At 40.3% G+C, this 19,133-nt stretch overlaps 1 protein-coding gene across 1 annotated transcript; it reads left to right on the forward strand.

The window, feature by feature from the left end:
* Positions 1-16,985: 16,985 nt before the first annotated feature.
* On the forward strand, positions 16,986-17,693 carry LOC121149922 (Y-box-binding protein 1-like). Its single transcript, XM_040970597.1, has one exon. The coding sequence runs from the start codon at positions 16,986-16,988 to the stop codon at positions 17,691-17,693; it is 708 nt and encodes a 235-aa protein (XP_040826531.1).
* Positions 17,694-19,133: the final 1,440 nt, after the last annotated feature.

Below are 19,133 nucleotides of genomic sequence, written 5' to 3' on the forward strand. Positions count from 1 at the left end.
ATTTAAGTCAGGATGAATGCATTTTGTCAAGATCTGTTATACAACAGAAAGATATAGTCAGTAATAACGTATTTTATCTTTGAAAATTTCTGAAAGAATAGGGGTTAAATGTCATCACTGTCTCTCTCATACACAAGAGAAATAGCAGGGAGGTGAATGATAATGTTAATACATTTCATTGTGGAAATTGTCTCACAGTGTATAAAAACAGCACATTGTACACTGTAACTGTAAGCAATTTTAAACTAAAAAGTATTTGATTTCTATAATATCTAGTTTATATTTCCAAGGTTTTAATTTCATACAATTCCTTATTGCAGGTTGGAAAAACACCAGTAAGCTACTAAGTATTGACAATGAATAAAATTCTTAACCAAATGAAAATCCCTGCTTAATGGTAAAAGATTCTAGTTGCACCACTAAACTGAAGAAAATAATCTGTTCCTTCTTCTAAAGATAGCACATTCTCATTTTGAAATAATTTAAGTTCCCCTAAGTTACTGGTATGGCCTCCCCCCACCCCAATTTTTTTCTAGCTAGTAAGTTTATCTTTACCATTTGCAAAGTATGTATTAATTATTATTATTTTAAATTCCTTTGAACAAATCTGGAAATTTAATTTTCATCTTGAACCTTGTCTGATCAGAAATTTTGCGATCTCAGTACCAGACAAGTTATAAGCAAGAATGAAGTACAAAGCTAAAGTAGCGTCCTTATCATCAGCAAGTTTTCTGTCAAGTCATTTTAACTGTGTCACTTTTGTTTCATGATTTATTTTATTTTAATTGGAAAGTCAGATATATAGAGAGGAGAGACAGAGAGGAAGATCTTCTGTCCGATGAATCATTCCCCAACTGACCGCAACAGCTGGAGCTGAGCCAATCCAAAGCCAGGAGCCTCTTCTAGGTCTCCCGTGCAGGTGCAGGGTCCCAAGGCTTTGGACTGTCCTCAACTACTTGCCAAGGCCACAGGTAGAGAGCTGGATGGGAAGCAGGGCTGCCAGGATTAGAACCGGTGCCCCTGTGGGATCCTGGTACATGCAAGGAGGACTTTAGCTGCTAGGCTATTGTGCTGGGCATTTTTCATAATGCTTGGCTTTTAAAGAAACATTTATTTTATTTATTTTATTTGAAAGACAAGAGTCACAGAGAAAGAGAGAGAAAGTGTGAGCAGAGATCTTAAATGCACTGGTTTACTCCGCAGATAGCTTCCAATGGCTGCAATTGTGTCAAGGCAAAGCCAGAAGACCAGAGCTTCCTCAGGGTCTCCCATATGGGTGCAAGAGTCCATTTTCTCTGCTTTCCTAAATGTATTAGTAGGGAATTGGATCAGAAATTTGCCTCTTAGATACATATATAAGTAAATAAGTTCTAAGAATTCAGATTAGGTGGGAGGCTGGGTGGGGCCTCTCTTTTTCTCCCCTTTTATCCCAGATAGAGGAAAAAAGAGAGAGAGGAGAGAATGGGAAAAAAGCAATAATAGTCTTACCCACTTTTTGGTAGCCTTTGAACATTTGTACCCTAATTAACCATGTGAAGATAGTCAAAAATAAATAAATAAATAAAGAATTCAGATTAGGGCCCGGGGCCATAACTATAACCTAGGGGCTAAGGTCCTCAACTTGCACACGCCAAGATCCCATGTGGGAGCTGGTTCGTATCTTGGCGGCCCCCTTCTGATCCAGTTCCTTACCTGTGGCCTGGGAAAGCAGTGGAGGACGGCCCAAAGCCTTGGGACTCTGTACGCTTGTGGGAGATCCAGAAGAGGCTCAGGGCTCCTGGCTTTGGATCAGCTCAGCTCCAGTCATTGCTGCCATTTGGAGAATGAATCAGTGGACAGAAGATCTTCCTCTCTGTCTCCTCTCCTCTGTATATCTGACTTTCTCAAATAAAGAGATAAAAAATAAAAAAAAAAACAAGAACACCAACGACGCTTGCTGGCGAGGATGTGGGGAAAAGGGAACCCTACTCCACTGCTGGTGGAACTGCAAACTTGGTATAGCCTCTATGGAAATCAGTATGGAGAACACTCAAACAACTCAAAATCTGCATACCATATGACCCAGCAATAGCACTCCTAGGAATATATCCAAAACACCTGTTTCACGACAAACCAACATACATCCCTATGTTCATAGCAGCACAATCAGTAATTGCAAAGACATGGAAGCAACCGAAATGCCCATCAGCAGAAGATTGGATAAGAAAGCTTTGGTTCATCTACTCCATGGAATACTACTCAGCTATTAAAAAAAACAAAATGCAGTTCTTTGTGGCTAAATGGGCCCAACTGGAAACTATAATGCTAAGGGAAATGAGCGAATCCCAAAAGGTTAGATACCACATGTTTGCCTTGATTTAACCTGTAATTTTTTTTTTTGTTTGGTTGTTTGTTATTTTTGGAACCTGTCATTGATACTGTCTCAACCCAGATGTTTCGAAGAATGGAACTTGCATTTTTTTTAACATATTGTTTACCCAATACTATGTCAATCAATTAATTCCATAATGTTGTATATTGATACTGAGGTCTTGTTGGGGCTTTTAACTGACCAGATCTTTACTCTGTTAGCCCTACCTTCAGACCAGAGAAGGTCTCCCCAAGAGGCCACTGAACTTATCTGGACAATAAGACGCTGAACTTTATGCTAGGCATGTGTTTGCAAGCAATGAATCTCAACTGAACTTGAACTATGGTTATGCAACAAGGTGGAGGAATCCATCATGGGGGGAGGGGTATGGGAGGGGTGGGGGGGAATCCCCAGCGCCTATAAAACTGTACCACATAATACAATGTAAACAACAATAAAATTTAAAAAAAATAAATAAATTTTTTTAAAAAAGAATTCAGATTAACTAATATATAATGGCTTGATAATTATCAGTTGTCTCAACGTCTAATATCAGAAAAAAAATCATAGAAAGCATAAGTACTCCCTGATTAATATTATTTTGCTTTGAGAAAAGCAGAATAATTCTATTCCAAGAAGGAAGCAATAATTAATAAATTAATAAGCATTATATAAGCCCAAACCACACTGCTTACCTCAGGGAAAATTGATTTTTACATTTGTAGTTGCCTTTGTCCAGAATAAGATCCAGTTTCCAGGCATTATTTTAATAGATATTCTAAATTCATTTTTTCCTGTAGTCCATTCAGAACCCAAACTACAAAACAGTAAGTGCATGTGTCAGGTATGAAAAATTTGCACTATGAAAAATGCTGAATTCCAGTGACTGTCAGCTGATGACAGTGAATGTACCCGAGAGTGAACGTCCCCAGCGAGAGGTCAGTGCTGAAGTCATCCTCCCGCCTGGTCAGCTTCCATCTACCAAGTTATGCTTCCATAGAATCTGAACACAGCTGCTGTCTTAGCCCCCTGGAGCTTCAGACTTCTCAATGGCCCAAGAGCCATTCATTGCTTTAGTCCTTTTTTGAGTTATCGAGCTTTGTCTGTGTTTTCTTGGCATTTTTGTTTTTTTCTTTTGCGGCTTACCCTGGCCCTGGTCATCTTGGTCAGCTATAAGAACACTGGGGCACTTGACAGGAATAATGGAACAAGGTCCAACGTCACCCCTGCGTGAAGTTATACAGATCTTACCCCCTCCACCCCCAACTCTCAACCCAGGAAATAGTCATTATAACAGTCTTGGCATTATGACTTCAGAAAGAGCAAGCAAAATGACAGGTATGAAAAAACTGTGTGGATGTTCAAAAAATTGCACCTAAATTAACATATCCTTTTAATTCTATTTCCACAAAACATTGGAGCCCCATTGTATATGCAGAATAGTGATATCTAACTTTTTCCCGAGATAATTCTGCAAGCGAGTCACAATTTCAGATGGCTTGTAGTTGCTGCCTTGGTTTGAATTCCAGTCGCTCAGCCTGTTCAAGGAATCGCCTTGTGTCTGTTCTCTTTGCCTGAGTGAGTACCAGCCCTATATCCCGTTGTATGCCCAGAATTCAAGCAAAGTCCTGCCACACATGGTCCTGTCAGCTTCCCACAGCACATCCAGGGCTGCACTACTAGAATTCATACTCCCACGTAAATTCATGCAATTTTTATTTGCCAAGTTTATCTGTTGAATACAAGCAAGCAAAAAGGCAAACAGAAAAGAATATTTCAAGTACACACACACACACACCCTGAGACTCGTATCTTTACATTGGAAAAGATTTTGTGATTTCTGCAAAGTCACAAAACTTACTGATTGTATCAAACTAGATAACATAATTCCTGATTTGGTAAAAAAAATGAAATACTCTGCAACTATGAAATGCACATTCTTAAAAGGAAATATTGAAATTTAAGGTGATGCATTTAAATAGTAATTTAGCTGATGTTTCCTTATGATAGGAAACAAACATTTTTTTTTATTAATTTTATTGCATTATGTGACAGTGTTAAAGGCACTGGGATTCCCCCCACCCCTCCCCAAACCCTCTCCCCATGGTAGATTTCTCCACCTTGCTGATTTACCACAGTTCAAATTCACTTGAGGTTCTTTCATTGGAAGTATTTACCAGTTACAATGTCCATCATCTTATTATCCTAGTGAGTTCAGCGATTTCTTGGTGAGACCATCTCTGGTCTGAAGGTAAAGCCAGCAAAGTATCATCCCAATCAATTAAAAGCCCCAACATAACATCAACAACAATTTACAGCATTACGGCATTAATTGACATGGTATTGATTAACCAATATGTTAATAGGAAAATGCAGGTTCTTCATAGACATTTCAATTTTGGTTTATATTCAGCCAGGTTCTATACACCTCAAAATGGCTATAGATTACTTTTCAGCTGTCTCGTGTCTATTTTCATTTTAGTATTTAGCTGTTTATAGTGTTGAATCATGATTTTGCTGACAGGCTGTCAGAGATTGCAATAATATCACAATATACAGGTACTATTTTCCAGATTGACATCTTTTCATCTCAAATTAAGGCAAACATGTGGTATTTAACCTTTTGGGATTGGTTCATTTCTCTTAGCATATTGGATTCCAGTTTGGCCCATTTGGCCATGAAAAACTGCATTTCGTTTTTTTTTAATAGCTGAGTAGTATTCCATGGAGTAGATGAACCATAGCTTTCTTATCCACTCTTCTGTTGATGGGCATTTCAGTTGCTTCCAAGTCTTTGCGATTACTGATTGTGCTGCTATAAACATAGGGGTGCATGTTGGTTTGTCGTGAAACAGGTGTTTTGGATATATTCCTAGGAGTGCTATTGCTGGGTCATATGGTCTGCTGATTTTGAGTTGTTTGAGTATCCTCCATACTGATTTCCATAGAGGCTATACAAGTTTGCAGTCCCACCAGCAGTGGAGTAGGGTTCCCTTTTCCCCACATCCTCGCCAGCAAGTGTTGTTGGTGGTTTTTGTATGTGTGCCATCTTTGCTGGCGTTAGGTGGTACATTGTTGTCTTCATTTCGATTTCCCTTATTGCCAGGGAACTTGAGCATTTTTTCATATGTTTGTTTGCCATTTGGATTTGTTCTTTTGTGAAACATCTGCCCATTTCCTGTGCCCATTTCTTGAGTGGTTTGTTTTTAGTGTTTTGGTTGTTCTGGAGATCTTTGTATATCCTGGAGATTAGCCCCCTATCACCTATGTAGTGTGCAAAGATCTTCTCCCATTCCGTGGGTTGCTGTTTTACTTTGTTGATTGTTTCCCTTGCTGTACAGAAGCTTCTTAGTTTGTTGAAGTCCCATTTGTTTATTTTGATCTTGATTGCTATTGCTTTTGGAGTCCTTTTTAGAAAGTCAGAGCCTACACCTAGATCTTGTAGTGTGTTTCCTACATTTTCTTCCAAAAGTTTGAAGGTTTCTGGGTGTAGGTTTAAGTCTTTTATCCATTTAGATTTGATCTTAGTGTATGGTGAGAGGTATGGGTCTATCTTCTTGTTTCTACAGGCTATCATCCAGTTGTCCCAATAGCATTTTTTGAAGAGACCTTCCCATTTGCTTGGGTTGTCGTCTTTTTGTCAAAGATTAATTGGCTGTATCTATGTTTCTGTTCTGTTCCATTGATCCCCTTCTCTATCTTTGTGCCAGTACCAGGCTATTTTGATAACCACTGCCCTGTAGTATGTCCAGAGGTCCGAAACTGTGATTCCCCCTGATAAGTTCCCATTCTTCAGAATGGTTCTAGCTATTTGTGGTTTTTTGTGTTTCCAGATGAACCTTTGTGTCATTTTTTTCCAGTTCAATGAAGGATGTGATAGGAAACAAAAATTTAAGACATACTGTATGCACAGACCATCGGTCTGTATGTAGAACATTGGCAACATTAGAATGCCCATGTGATGCCTGCTTCCCAACTTCAGCCACTTCTCAACCCTCCAGCAGCGGATATCTCTCCTGAACATAACATGTTTGTTATTTCACATTTCTGTTTTTCTTTACCTTAATGTGTGTATTAGTCCTAGTGGTCTATTTTGTGATTTTTGCTTGTGCCTAGAATTTATCACGATGATAGCAAAATGTTTCTCTTCTTGTACGTTTTGCTTTTAACCATGCTTTGAAGTTCTGTTCCTGCTCAGGGACACAGTTAATAATTTTAAATATTGTGCCAATAGTAACATAGGACCATTTCACAGTTTGTTTATCCAATCTCTTAATTTTGAACATTTGGATTGTTTGAGAATTGTGTTTTGTTAGCTTGTTTGGCTGTTGCCCACTGGTTGCTACATACATCGTTAGGCATGTCTCATGATGAATACATGCTGGAGGCTGGCCTGGGAAGTCATCTTGACAACAGAATACCCAGCTGTTTTGCACAGTGCTAGTGCCATTTCAGACTCCCACAGGTGGTATGGAAGAGTCCCCAGTGTTCTCAATTCTTGCTGCGTAGTGTCCCCAGACTTCCAAATTTTTGTTAGTCAGGGGTCTTTATATTCACAAGTTATTTTCATAGTCATATGAGATCTGATTTTTTTTCTCATCAAAATAAATGTACAATACTAGTAGTGGATTAAAAAAATCAAGACATCTTAAAAATACTCAGGTAAAACAAATTGATTAAGGAAAATATGTCACATTTTCATAAAAAATATCTCATGTTTTTGTTACTGGAGGTATATTTTCACACATTCAGAGCGATGGTTGTTAACTAAATTTAGCAATAACACCTTCATGTTTGTTAATATTTAATGGTAATCTTGAATTAATTAAATACAGTCCAATTTATTCAATTATTTATTTTATCCTGCTGTTTTAAGTTATCCTGGAAGAGAATATGATAAAATGAAAATTGCTTACACGTATCCATGACTCAGGATGATATCATTCATTGACCTAAATAGATGAGGTGGCAAATGTTTATAGAAGTCATAACACTGTAATTGTTGGAACTGCCTTGATATTTTCACAATTTGAAAAACTCTTTCGGCCCTTGTTAAAAGGTGTCCTGGCCGTGCTTATTATATATATGTATGATATTTACATATTTCTATGGTGTGTCAGAGGTTCTCCTGGATTATTTTATTGGTTGCTGTCTGTGAGATTCTATGTGGTAATGTTAATTTCCTATTTCAATATCCCAATACATTGTAGGAGCCTAAATAATACCCTCTCCCACTCTTATCTGAAACATTGAGTGCAGCGTAGCTGTCCAAATTTGTTACTAAAATTAGATGAATAAATTCGGAGAAATGGAGCATCTTTTGTTAAAGGAAGTCAGTGTATGCTCAAAGTTGAGTGAAATGTAAAATAAATATCTCCTTGTCTGATCAGATATATGAGCAGTTTTCAATCAGGTGTGACAGTAAAAATTGTATCATGAAATTATTGGTAATAAAGTTCTGAACATGGAACAAGTCCCTTCAGAGATTGAAATCTCCATAAGAAATCTGAGCTCTGAGATATCAGAAAGTGTTAGATAAAAGTAATAAAGTTTGGGAACAATTCAAATTTGTAACCATCCCAGCATACCTCAAAACAGTGGGTGGCAACAATGAATTTTCCTAATCTGATCATGTCCAAGGGTTTCTTTGAGAATTTTCTTTTATCCTTACTCTTCTTGGGTGGGCGTCACTCTGTTTAATGGCTACAGATGTCCCAATCCGAATTTCAAGCTGTAAGAATTTCCAATCCCAAGTCAATTTATAGAGACTCCAAAAGAATAAATTCTACCAATTTAAAATTCCTTCCTGGCACTCTCAGGAAGAGCTGGGGCAATGTGGATTCTCTGACTGATGCCAGTGTTCCAGAAGATCTGAAACTCAGAAATTCAGGAGAGCAAAGTCATCCCTCCGGATTCCATGCTGTGTTTATTATCTAACACCCCTGCCCACTCCAACTCCAAACTTTTCCCAAGGTGGATTTAATCCATCTGTTTGTTGCGGTGTTGCCTTGTATGTATCCCTTCTGCTTGCAGCTCTGCTCATGGAGAAATCACTGCCATGGGAACAGAGGGCTCTGCTCTATTTGCTTGAATAATTTCCGGCTGTATCTGTGGTTCACCTTGCTTTTGCGTTTAGAAGATGATAAAAATTATGGATGTCTCTATTTTCCTGCGTCCTCACATACATTCCTGAGTAAACTAGTTTCCTGACTCTGCTGAGAAAGCACTGTATTTCTACCAATTCAAATTCTATAACTTCTCCAACTTTAACAGTCTCATCATATCTGCACAATTAATCATTGTAACTACACTCATTCCTTGTGCTTGTTTATAATTAAATATATTTTCTTTAGTTATAGTTCAATTTTGAATATTTCTGTGTAGCAGTCTTGAAGGTGTCCAATATGTTTTTATTGGTTCTACATGATTTGTGATATAACTGAGGGAATAATTCATATGCAAATTGAAAATAATATTTAATGTACAACATTTATTGATATTCACTTTTATGCTAGGCAGGTGATACTTTGATAGGTGTTTTATGTATTATCATTTAATTTTTACAAAACCTGTAATTGATATCCCCTTGTATGCATGTGGAAACAGGTAAAGAATTGTCCATGGTCCCACAACAAATGATACTGACATGAGAAATCTGGCACAGTGGAATATTATTCAGCCAAAAACAGATAAAATGTTATCATGACTCATCCAAGAGCAGATCATGCTTCATGAAAGAAGCCAGACACAGAAGAACAAATGCTGCATGATTTCATTTATGTGGGAAGTCTAAAATCTAGTTGATGTGTCAGAGTCCACGGTGATTCCTGGAGGCTGGGGAGGGTAACAGCATGGGAGATGGGGAAAAGTTGATCATTGGAATGTTACACAAGGATGCTTCAGAAGGTTCATGAAAAATGGAATTTTTAGGAAGCTCATTTTGGTGCTGAGTTTCTTGGAATCTTCCGTGTAAGTCAGTAAGATGAATAAGTTCGGTGTTGTGGTGCACTGCTCTGTGATTCTGGAAGCATATTGTATTTATACTTCCAAGTAGCTGGTGGAGAGCATTTTTCACATCTTAACTACAAAGAAATGGTGTTGTAGTTATCCTCATTATTAAAATGTGTATTTATTTCAAAATATCACATTGCACCTTGTAGATGGGTACAACTATTGTAAATCAGTTAATAGAGACTTTGGGGGATGAAAAAATAACATGATATTTCTTTCCTTATTGCCACATATCTGTCCAGAGAATAAACTATACTTTGTGTCTTTCAGGGGTAGTGATGGGTCACAGGGTCATATTCAGTGCATCCTGACACAGTGGCTGTCCCACTGAGCTTATTGCTGCCAAGTGTACTGGACACTTTCCTACACGTTATATCACCAGTGAGATAGTAGGAGGCTGGGCTAAAATCTGACTGTACTAAGAGTATGGGCATGTTGAACTACCACTGTTAATTTCAATTTGATGGTCTAAAATTAATGCCTTAATTTTATTATGGAAAGTCAAACATACAGAGAGGAGGAGAGACAGAGAGGAAGATCTTCTGTCTGGTGATTCACTCTCCAAGTGGCTGCAACAGCCAGAATAGATTTGTGCCTAACAGAAGCCAGGAGCCAGGAGCTTCTTCCAGGTCTCCCATGTAGGTGCAAGGTCACAGGGTTTGGGCCTCCTCGACTGCTTTCCCAGGCCACAAGCAGGCAGCTGCATGGGAATCAAGGCTGCCTGGATTAGAACTGGTGTCATATGGCATCCTGGAATGTGCAAGGCGAGGACTGTAGCCACTAGTCTACTGTTCTGGGCCCAAAGGCTTAATTTTACAATGGGATTTCAAAGTAATGTATAGAAATTTGTTCTTATCTCATTAAACCAAGCTCTTCTATTGATGGTTTCTGAATTTCCTTAGAAGAAATAATTTTCTGATTCAAAAGTATTTTTTCTAGATGTTGTGTTTTGAAGAAATAATGTTAAAAAGTCAAGAAAATTTTAGCCCCATAAGGAATGTGTGGTTTTTATATATCCTTGCCTGGATTCTTGCACATTTGTGTAACTGGGCATTAAATGTATGTTGGAGTAAAAGCTAAAAATAGCTGTATTTTAGAGTCTTTTTGTATTTAGATTTTTAAAAAGTTTCTTCCAGTAGAATGAACAGTGGTAATGAATGTTAGGTGCATGCTGCTAATGAAACCTAGTAATAAATTGGTTTGGGGAAAGTACATGAAGAATAAGTTGCAGATTTAGTAATTGATGTTGTCATTTCTTGTATCTGCACATTTCTGCTACCATCTCCCAGGAACCACCAAACCAAACCAACCAAAAAAACAAAAAAGAAAAACACCTCTCAGAAATAAGTAATTAAGCAGAACTACTGCTTTCTTCCCTTCCAATTTGTGATTAACAACTCTGCACTTTCACATTTACCATGTATTAAATCAGAATCCCACAGAGAACAGTTTGCTCAATATTTGGTCACAGTTTGAAGGCACTCCCAAATAGTTTAAAGAAAAACGAATTTTAAGAGAATGCAGTGTAAATGACTAATGCTATTCTTGACAATATTAATGGTTCGTCCATCTCCATGATTCTAGTTACCTTTTGTTATAATTGTGGAAATGGTACCTAAGCTTAAAATTATATGAAAAGATTTTCAGAATAATAACACAAAGCAGGTGACATAGCAACCAGAAACAAAGGAGGCAATGTTAACTCTTCAAGCTTTCTGTAAACCAGAGTGTGGAATGGTGAGGTCCTGAGATGTGGGCCAATCACAGGCTGTTCATTCAGTTGCTTATCTAGAATCAAGCAAAATTAGAAAGAACAAGATGCTTGCTGGAGCTCTTTTGGTCCTGCATTCTTTGAGGACTCATACCTCGCCTCCACCAAGGGCCGAGGAAACTTGTGTGACTTCAGAGTCTCTGTTCTCTCCTTCCCCAGGTCCTGCTAAAAGTGCTTGTTTTGTTTTTTCTGGTTCCCTTATTATCTTGGTGGTATTCTAGGAAAGCCACCCTTTATGCCTTGTGAAAATACACAGCTCTGTTATGATAGAGTCTGAGTTATAAGAGGTTCATTCATAAAACACCGTGACCTTTTAAGGACAAAGCATCTGAGTGTATGCAGGTTGTGTAGATAAAATCGGAATTTGGAAGAATCCCTGTTTGATTCTCTATGATTTGCCAAAATTGGGCCAGTTGCTGTTCTTTGTTTTGAAGTGTTCAGCATTTTGGAGGTCTGTTTTTCTCAAGTAACAGGTGAATCTGCTGCCCGTGGAGCTGGCATCCCATATTAGAACCAGTTTGAGTCAGGCTGCTGTTTCTGATTCAGCTCCCTGCTAATGTGCCTGGAAATGTGGAGAAGATGGCCCAAGTGCTTGGACCTCTGCTTTTAGTGTGGAGGACCCAGATGCAGCTCCTCACATCTGATTTCTGCTTGTCTCAACCCCAGGCATTGCAACCATTTGGAGAGGGAGCCAGCACATGGAACTTCTCTTCTTCCCTCTGTAATTGCCTTTCAAATATTTTTTTCTTAAAAGGTTGAGGATTCCAGCCTGCGACTTTTTGGAAAAGCTGTTCTTGCGGGCTGACATGAAATGCTTTGCAATTCCCAGGCAAACAGAAAAAGTCCTAATGTGTATTTAAAAGTTATTAGCATTTCATCAGTTCATTGTTTTTAAATTCATTTTGCATTATTTCTCACCTCAATGTTAATGGGAATGTTCTGCCAGAGGACACTGTACAATTTCCAGTGCTCATTTTATGATGAGTTATATATGTTTCTACATAAAGCTCAAAGAAGATATTTTCCATTAATCCATTTTCCAGATGAGATGGCCTGTAACAGAGCAAGTGAAAATGTATTTGCTTGGGAGTAATTGGCATATTACATTTAATAATAGAAAACCGGTGAAGTCAAGTTTGTTTTAGGTTTAAGTTACAAAATATACTTTGTATTAGTATAAAAAAAGACCATTATTCTGAGTTAACTGTAAGTGACAGTAAACCTTAGAGATGGATTTTGCAGCCAAGAACATGCCTAATCTGGTACCTTAATAAGATCAGGACTTTTCCCAATATCAATTAAATTTCATACTGAATGCCCAGGATTGTGTGGATGTGATCATTGATGGTCCCTTGCTCAGGCATGTGTAATGGGCTTTAACCTGGCCTGGGAGGGGTATTTTCAGGGATAGGTCAGATTTTTCCTGAATAATGAATATTTGTTACACTCAGTAACAAGAAAATTTTGTGCATTTGTTATGACATAATAAAAGATATTTTAGTTAAGTGTTTGTAACTTCTTTGCTATTTGGATTTTGTAGTATTTACAAAAAAAGTATTTGATTTTAAACTCACTTTGTTTGTTTATGCATAGTATTCCTTATCAATCATTCGATAATTTAATGCCAAGCATTGAACTGTCCATAAGTTATAGGATCGGTGCATACATTATGAAGAAAAGGTAATGTATTAGTAAATTCACTTTGTAGCGAAACACAAAACCATAGCTCAGCATGAGTTGGCAAATTATTTTATATCACTCTTAGTGTTCATGAGATAAATTTATCCATATTGGTTTGGATTTGTTACTTAAATTATACATAGCACTTTCTCTTATTTTTACTTGATCATATTTTAAATTCTCTTACATGTCAGTAAATAAGGAATTATCAGTTTTACTCGCCACACATCATGTCCTTGTATCAAGGCACGGTGTATATCTGTGTGTGTCTGTGTGTATATAAAACCTAGGCCTCATATGATCCATTATGGAGTGATATAGGCTAGATCCAGATTTTGTGAATACCAAAAGTCAGACTGAGCTGCCATATTACCAAAGAAGGGCGAATACAGTATAGTAGGCACCATATTCATATAACTTTGTTTTGCTTCATTGTTGCTCATCACTTATTTGATTTATTTCTGACTATACATTAAAACAATGAAGACTGAAAACAAACAAAACGAAAAACAAAGAAAACCAGCCTGGCACCATGGCTTGACTCAGACTAATTCTCCACCTTGCAGTGCCAGCATCCCATATGGGTTCCTTTTATCCTGGCTGCTCCACTTCCCATCCAGCTCCCTGCTTATGGCCTGGGAAAGCAGCAGAAGATGGCTTCAGTCTTTGGGTCCCTGCACACCAGGGGGGAACCTAGAAGAACCTCTAGGTTCCTGACTCTGGATTGGCTCAAGTCTGGGAATACAAAAGTGTCTAGATCTGAACCAGTCAGGATCATGACTCCTGAATGAAGGAATATACCAGACTGGCATTGAGTCCTAAGATTCTTGGCACCTTCGAACTCACTTTAAAAAAAGAATGAGTTCTTTGGAAACTCTACCAACAGATCAAGATTCTGGCAATAAGCAAAGACCTAAGCAAATGGACCTAAAAACTTTTCTGAATGATCAGTTTTAACCTCGTTGAAATGTGTACCATTGTGCGTTGTAGTACAAACAATAAAATACACAATTTGCCCAAGTCTTTCCTTTATGCGTGTGATAAACAATACATTGCTTAAAGAAGAGTAGCTCCATTTAGCAATGACATTAAAAGGGAGGGCAGTTTAATGCTAACTTCCTAGGAATTGTTTCCCATTTCTTTGGTTATGATTTAGATTTTTCAATACGCACACAGCCTGAAATGGAGTTTATTCAGGCCTAACATCATAGTAAAAAGACATTACTTAAACAGTTTACTTCTTGAAATAGTGATCTTAAAACTTCTTCAATCCTCATCGAGTGAAAATGCTTACAGAAACACATTCAGAGGCTGGCATCATGGCTCAACAGGGCAGTGGTCTACCTCCAAGGGCTGGCAACCAGCTCGGGCTCTGATTTGAGTCCTGTGTGTTCCACATCTGATCCTGCTCCCTGGTGCTGTGCCTGGAAAAGCAGCTGAGGTTAGCGCAAGGCCTTGGCCCCTGCCCTCATGTGGGAGAGTTTACAAAAGAGACTGAAATAGTGCCACATAGAAGCCAGGAATCAGAACTCCAACCTGCGAACAAACTAATTAGGAAGAGTCCAGACAGTTGAGCCTTTGCTAGCCACCTCAGAGCACACGAGTGGCATGTTGGACACCGGAGGTGATCCAAGACTCAGACCTCTCACTGGGTATCACCAAAATCGAGAGTTCGTGGGTGTGGATCAAGAATGGCCGTCCCTGTGTTTTTCATACTGATACTTGTTCATACATTTTGGGAGAAGGACACTTTATTGTGGAAATGTTCAGGGCATGGTGGGAGTCAGTGTGGCACTGAGGAAGAGAAGCCAGCAGGGCCAAGGGGCTAGTGGGCATCAGAGGGCCATGCCTGAGTTCCAGAATCTCCAGGCAACAGCTTGTTGCTAACCAACGGCCATTGTTAACTGCCTATATAAGTCCCAGCATGCCTTGCTCTGGCGACACTTTGTGGGACTGTCCGACTACACTGGATGCGCTCTCTGAGCCCTCCAGGGCAGTTAAGTGACCCACAGCCATGTCCTCAGGGATTTCTGGCTTAGGCTTCTGGCTAGGCCATTACCTAGGACTGGCAAAGGACATTGGTGGCTATTACAAATATATACCAGAAGGCATACAGAAGAACAACATTCAAAGAGGTCAAGGTGACCGGCTGACCAGTCTCACCAGAGACCTGGAAGCATGGTGTCAGGCATGGGAGCGGCACAACAACCAGCACACTGCCATTCAACCTACGGTACCAAAAACACTGGATGAAATCAGGAATGAATCTGGATTGTTCAACACAGATTTGGCTGATAGAGACAACAAAGGAAAAGCTGGAAGGTATGTAAAGGGAGCTGACCACATCCTGGAAACCACTGGGGAGATTTCCGACAAAGAAGATCTACTCAGAGAGCTCAAGGGAGTGTTGGAGGCCTCTAGCAATCTTGCCTTTCTGGATCAAAGAAAACCTGAGTCCTGGAGAGAGACACTTCAGTGTCTCCTACAAGAGAATGAAGTGCTCAAATCATCACTGGCAACAAAAGAAGAAACCATCCGGCTCCTCCAGGCCAGAATCGAGACACTATCTCATGGTATGTTGAAGAAAACCAAAGTGGAGAGAAAATATCAAGACATGTCCCTAGAACTCAAGCAAATAAAGAAGAAGGAAGATCGTCTAGAGAAGCTCATGGAAGGGAAAGAGCTCTTTCTCACACTGAAAATTCATCAGGTACGCTCCCTGCAGAGTCATCTGACAGAGATCCAGCAGGAGAACAAGACGTTGAAGCAAACCATAAAGAGGCTTCGCGAGTCAGTGTGTCTTGAACATGCGTTCAGAAAGATTGGTACACAGCCCAACATGGACAGAAACCACATTGGCCAAGAGTCAGAAGACATCGACTTGGCACAAAATGTCCAAGAGACTGACATCAGATCCACAGTGTTCAAACAGGAGTTTGCCCAAGTCCTTGAAAATCTTGGACAATTCTCCTCAACCAAGGAAGATCTTCCAAAACACCTGAAAGATTTCCTACAGTCCTCCAATCAGGGAGGATTCACAAAAGAGTCAGCAGAGCTGACAAAGTCTGTTCCCTTGGGGGAGCCTGCTGAAGGCCTTGAAGAAGCCATGAAAACACTGGAACCATCTCTAGTAACCAAGGAAAGCACAGCCAGGCTCCTCAAGGAAGAAATCCCCAGAAGGCCTTCTTCAAAGCCTGACTCCACCACACTGGAGGCACAAAACCAGCAGATGTCTTCACAAATCAGACAACTGAAGAAGAACCAGGCACATCTGCAAAAATTAGTAAAAGGCAAAGATGTCTTCATGAGTGCCAAAAATAGGCAATTATGTTCTCTGAACAAACAGCTTGCAGAGAAAGAGAGAGAGAATAACACTTGGAAGAAAATCATGAGGAAACTCTGTCACTCCGCCACTGAGAACATCCCCCTGGAGACAGAGGAGGACCAAAAGTCTGCAGAACTCAGAAAACTGAAGAAGCAGCAACATGCACTAGAGAAAGTCGTGAAAGCAAAAGGGCTGGTTGTGAAAGCCAAAACTCACCAGGTCCAGGCACTGGAAGACACCCTTCTCAAGAAAGAGGAGGAGAACAGCCTTTTAAAGCAATCCGTGAGAAAATTAGAAGAAGCAGTGTCCACACTGCAGATGGATATAGCCAGACTGCGACAAGAACAGGAGAAAAGCCTTGAAAGAGCTCAAGAAGAGAAGAAAGCATTCGAAGACACCAACATGATGATGCCCAAGTCCTTCCCAGAGAAGGAGGTGGCTGCCTGTGAACCAAGGGAGGAAGTCCCATCAGGGGCACAGCTGCTGATAAAGAAAGAAGACACATGCCAGCAGCTCTTGAGTGCCACAGAGTCCATGCTGAAGAAGAGCCCAGAGTTCACCCAGGAGAGAGAGGAAATGCTGCTGGCCATGGAACAGGATCACCTGAAGAAGTGGCCCTGCAGAGTGCAGTGAAGCATTCACAAAACGAATTAAGCCAGGAGCCTGAGAGGGACCACCAGCATCTTGCACAGTTCCAAGAGTCTCAGGTGCCTGAAGCCCTGCAGGAAGCAGATGGACAGGCTGCCGTTCAATCAGAAGCAGGAGCAGAGAGCAGCTCCCTGAGCGCCCTGAGCAGCACCCCCAGTGCTGCTGGCCCTGTGATCGAGTCACCCTGTGGGGAAGCACAGATGCCATTGCCTACACTGGCTATCTGCACTGCCAGCCTGAGTGGCCAGGCTGAGACCAAGGTGGAACCCAAGCTGCTGCCTGCTGAGCCCAATCTCTCCACCACAGGGCACAAGAAGCTGCTCACCACCAAGGTTCTGGGAACCGTGGTGTGGTTCAATGTCAAGGCCAGATATGGCTTCATCAGGCGCCATGATATCCAACAAGACATCTTTGTTCATCACACGGCTATTAGAAGTTACACTGGCAAGTATTACCTGCCGAGCCTAGCAGACGGTGAAATCGTGGAGTTTGATGTGGAGGAGGGCCAGAAGGGTGTACAGGCAGCCAACGTCACTGGCCCCAGTGGAGCTGCAGTGAGGGGCAGCAGAAGCACTATCCAGTGGCGCCGTTCCCGCTGCTTGCCACGATGCAGGGCTCCTCAGCGCCAAATCATGCAGAGCCACATTGAGAGTTCTGGTAGCATGTATGACAACCAGGCCCAACCTTGCTGGCCCCAACGCTGCCCAAGGCTCCTGCCCTCCTACCAACCAAGACGCTACCAGCAGGATTCCAACAAACCACTGTTGGGTGAAGGGATGAAAGTTGCCCAGGGCCCAACTGCAGAAAAGCATCAAGTGCAGAGGCAAGATCAGGGTGAAAACATGCCAGGGCAGCAACTGCCTCTCAGGTATTCCCCATGCAGCCGGCCAGACAGCCTTGGACACTAAATGGCACAGAGGCCATGGCCACCCAGGGTGCTGCTGACAATATAGCTGCTCTCAAAGCACTATAGGGAAGCCCGGCTTAACATCAGCACTGCTCTCCCCTTGACTCACCAAACAACCAAGCACCCTGAAAGTCAACTCAGGACAAAAGTTTTGAGATGGAGATTGTCAACACTTATTTGATTGTTTTGTCACTTAACAAGCCTGATAGAATTGTCTACATTTGTGGCAGCTGAGTTTTATATAAGGCTCCCTGTTTGTTGTTACTCATTGAAATTTTTTCCCCTCAGAAAATTTATCAACATTTTTTACATTATTTTTAATCTATTACAGTTTTGGAATTTACAAATTGAGAATGACAACTGATGTACAACTTGTTTTTAAGAGAAGAAGCAAGTAAAAAAGAGTGGAGTGGTCAACTAAAACAATTTTTCAATTGAAGACATGCCAGTTAAATGTGTTAGTGAATTTGAAAATATGGAAATAATTGTTCCCTCATAAAATTTAGTGTAAGAGCACTTGAAGAGGATTTCGAAGAAGATGAGTAAAAGCACATTTAGAGTTCTCTGCCTTCAAAGAAACAGAGAAATCACCATGTTGCTTACTGACTGATGAAGGGAAAATGTTTGCAATTTAGCCAAGACTGTCTATAGAACTTCTTAAAGAAAATGCAGACAAAGAGTACACCATAATACTGACAGTTGAACAAGATCTCTCAGGAGGAGGGACACACTTTCCAGAGACTCAAGAAATTCCAATTTGTATTGAAGTTGCATGTGCACAAAGTTCTAATAAAAATTTTAAACTTTCCATAGCAGTTTTTAGGTTATTTATTGAACCTGCCAATGGTCCACTCAGAAGACGCACCAGGAGCTAATTCTTGTCTGAGCGTGGGTGTGGAATGGTAGATGGAGAAGGGTTCACAGACAGTAGGAATTCATGGGGACCAAGCTTGTGCCATGACAGGTCAAGCATCCCTCACGGGCACTGTGTCTATTCCCACATAATGGGGTGATAAGTGTGATGTGAGACCAAAATTCCTATAAGGACCAGTCGGTGTTAATCTGTGTTAGTGGAGGCTGGGTTGGAAGCAGGTCTGCTGGCATTAGAAGCAGTGGCCCTATGGAATCTTGGCCCGTATAAGGCAAGGACTTCATCTGCTAGGCTATTATGTCTGGCTAAATGACTATTCTTGAAGGCAATGATAATACAGAAAGAAAAAGCTTTAGTTATGCTTTCTGTTTGGAGACAAAGTTAGTGAAGTGGACTTAAAAATAAAAATCTTGGAAAGGAAGATAGCAGTGCCTATGTTTCCCCAAGTAGTATCTATTCCACTCGTGTCCTGACATGTAAATGTGTGTTTTAATATATGTGTCTTTGTCTATGTGAATATACACATTTAAAATGGATCATTAAAAGCCATGCCAAATTCTTAGCCTTGAT

The sequence above is a fragment of the Ochotona curzoniae genome, unplaced genomic scaffold, assembly GCF_017591425.1.
Source record: "Ochotona curzoniae isolate NIBS_2020 unplaced genomic scaffold, NIBS_Ocur_1.0 scaffold_4812, whole genome shotgun sequence".
Lineage (NCBI taxonomy): Eukaryota > Metazoa > Chordata > Mammalia > Lagomorpha > Ochotonidae > Ochotona > Ochotona curzoniae.

Excerpts from the sequence above, each read along its gene's own strand:
- LOC121149922 (XM_040970597.1), top strand. The coding sequence starts at position 16,986 with ATGCCATTGCCTACACTGGCTATCTGCACTGCCAGCCTGAGTGGCCAG.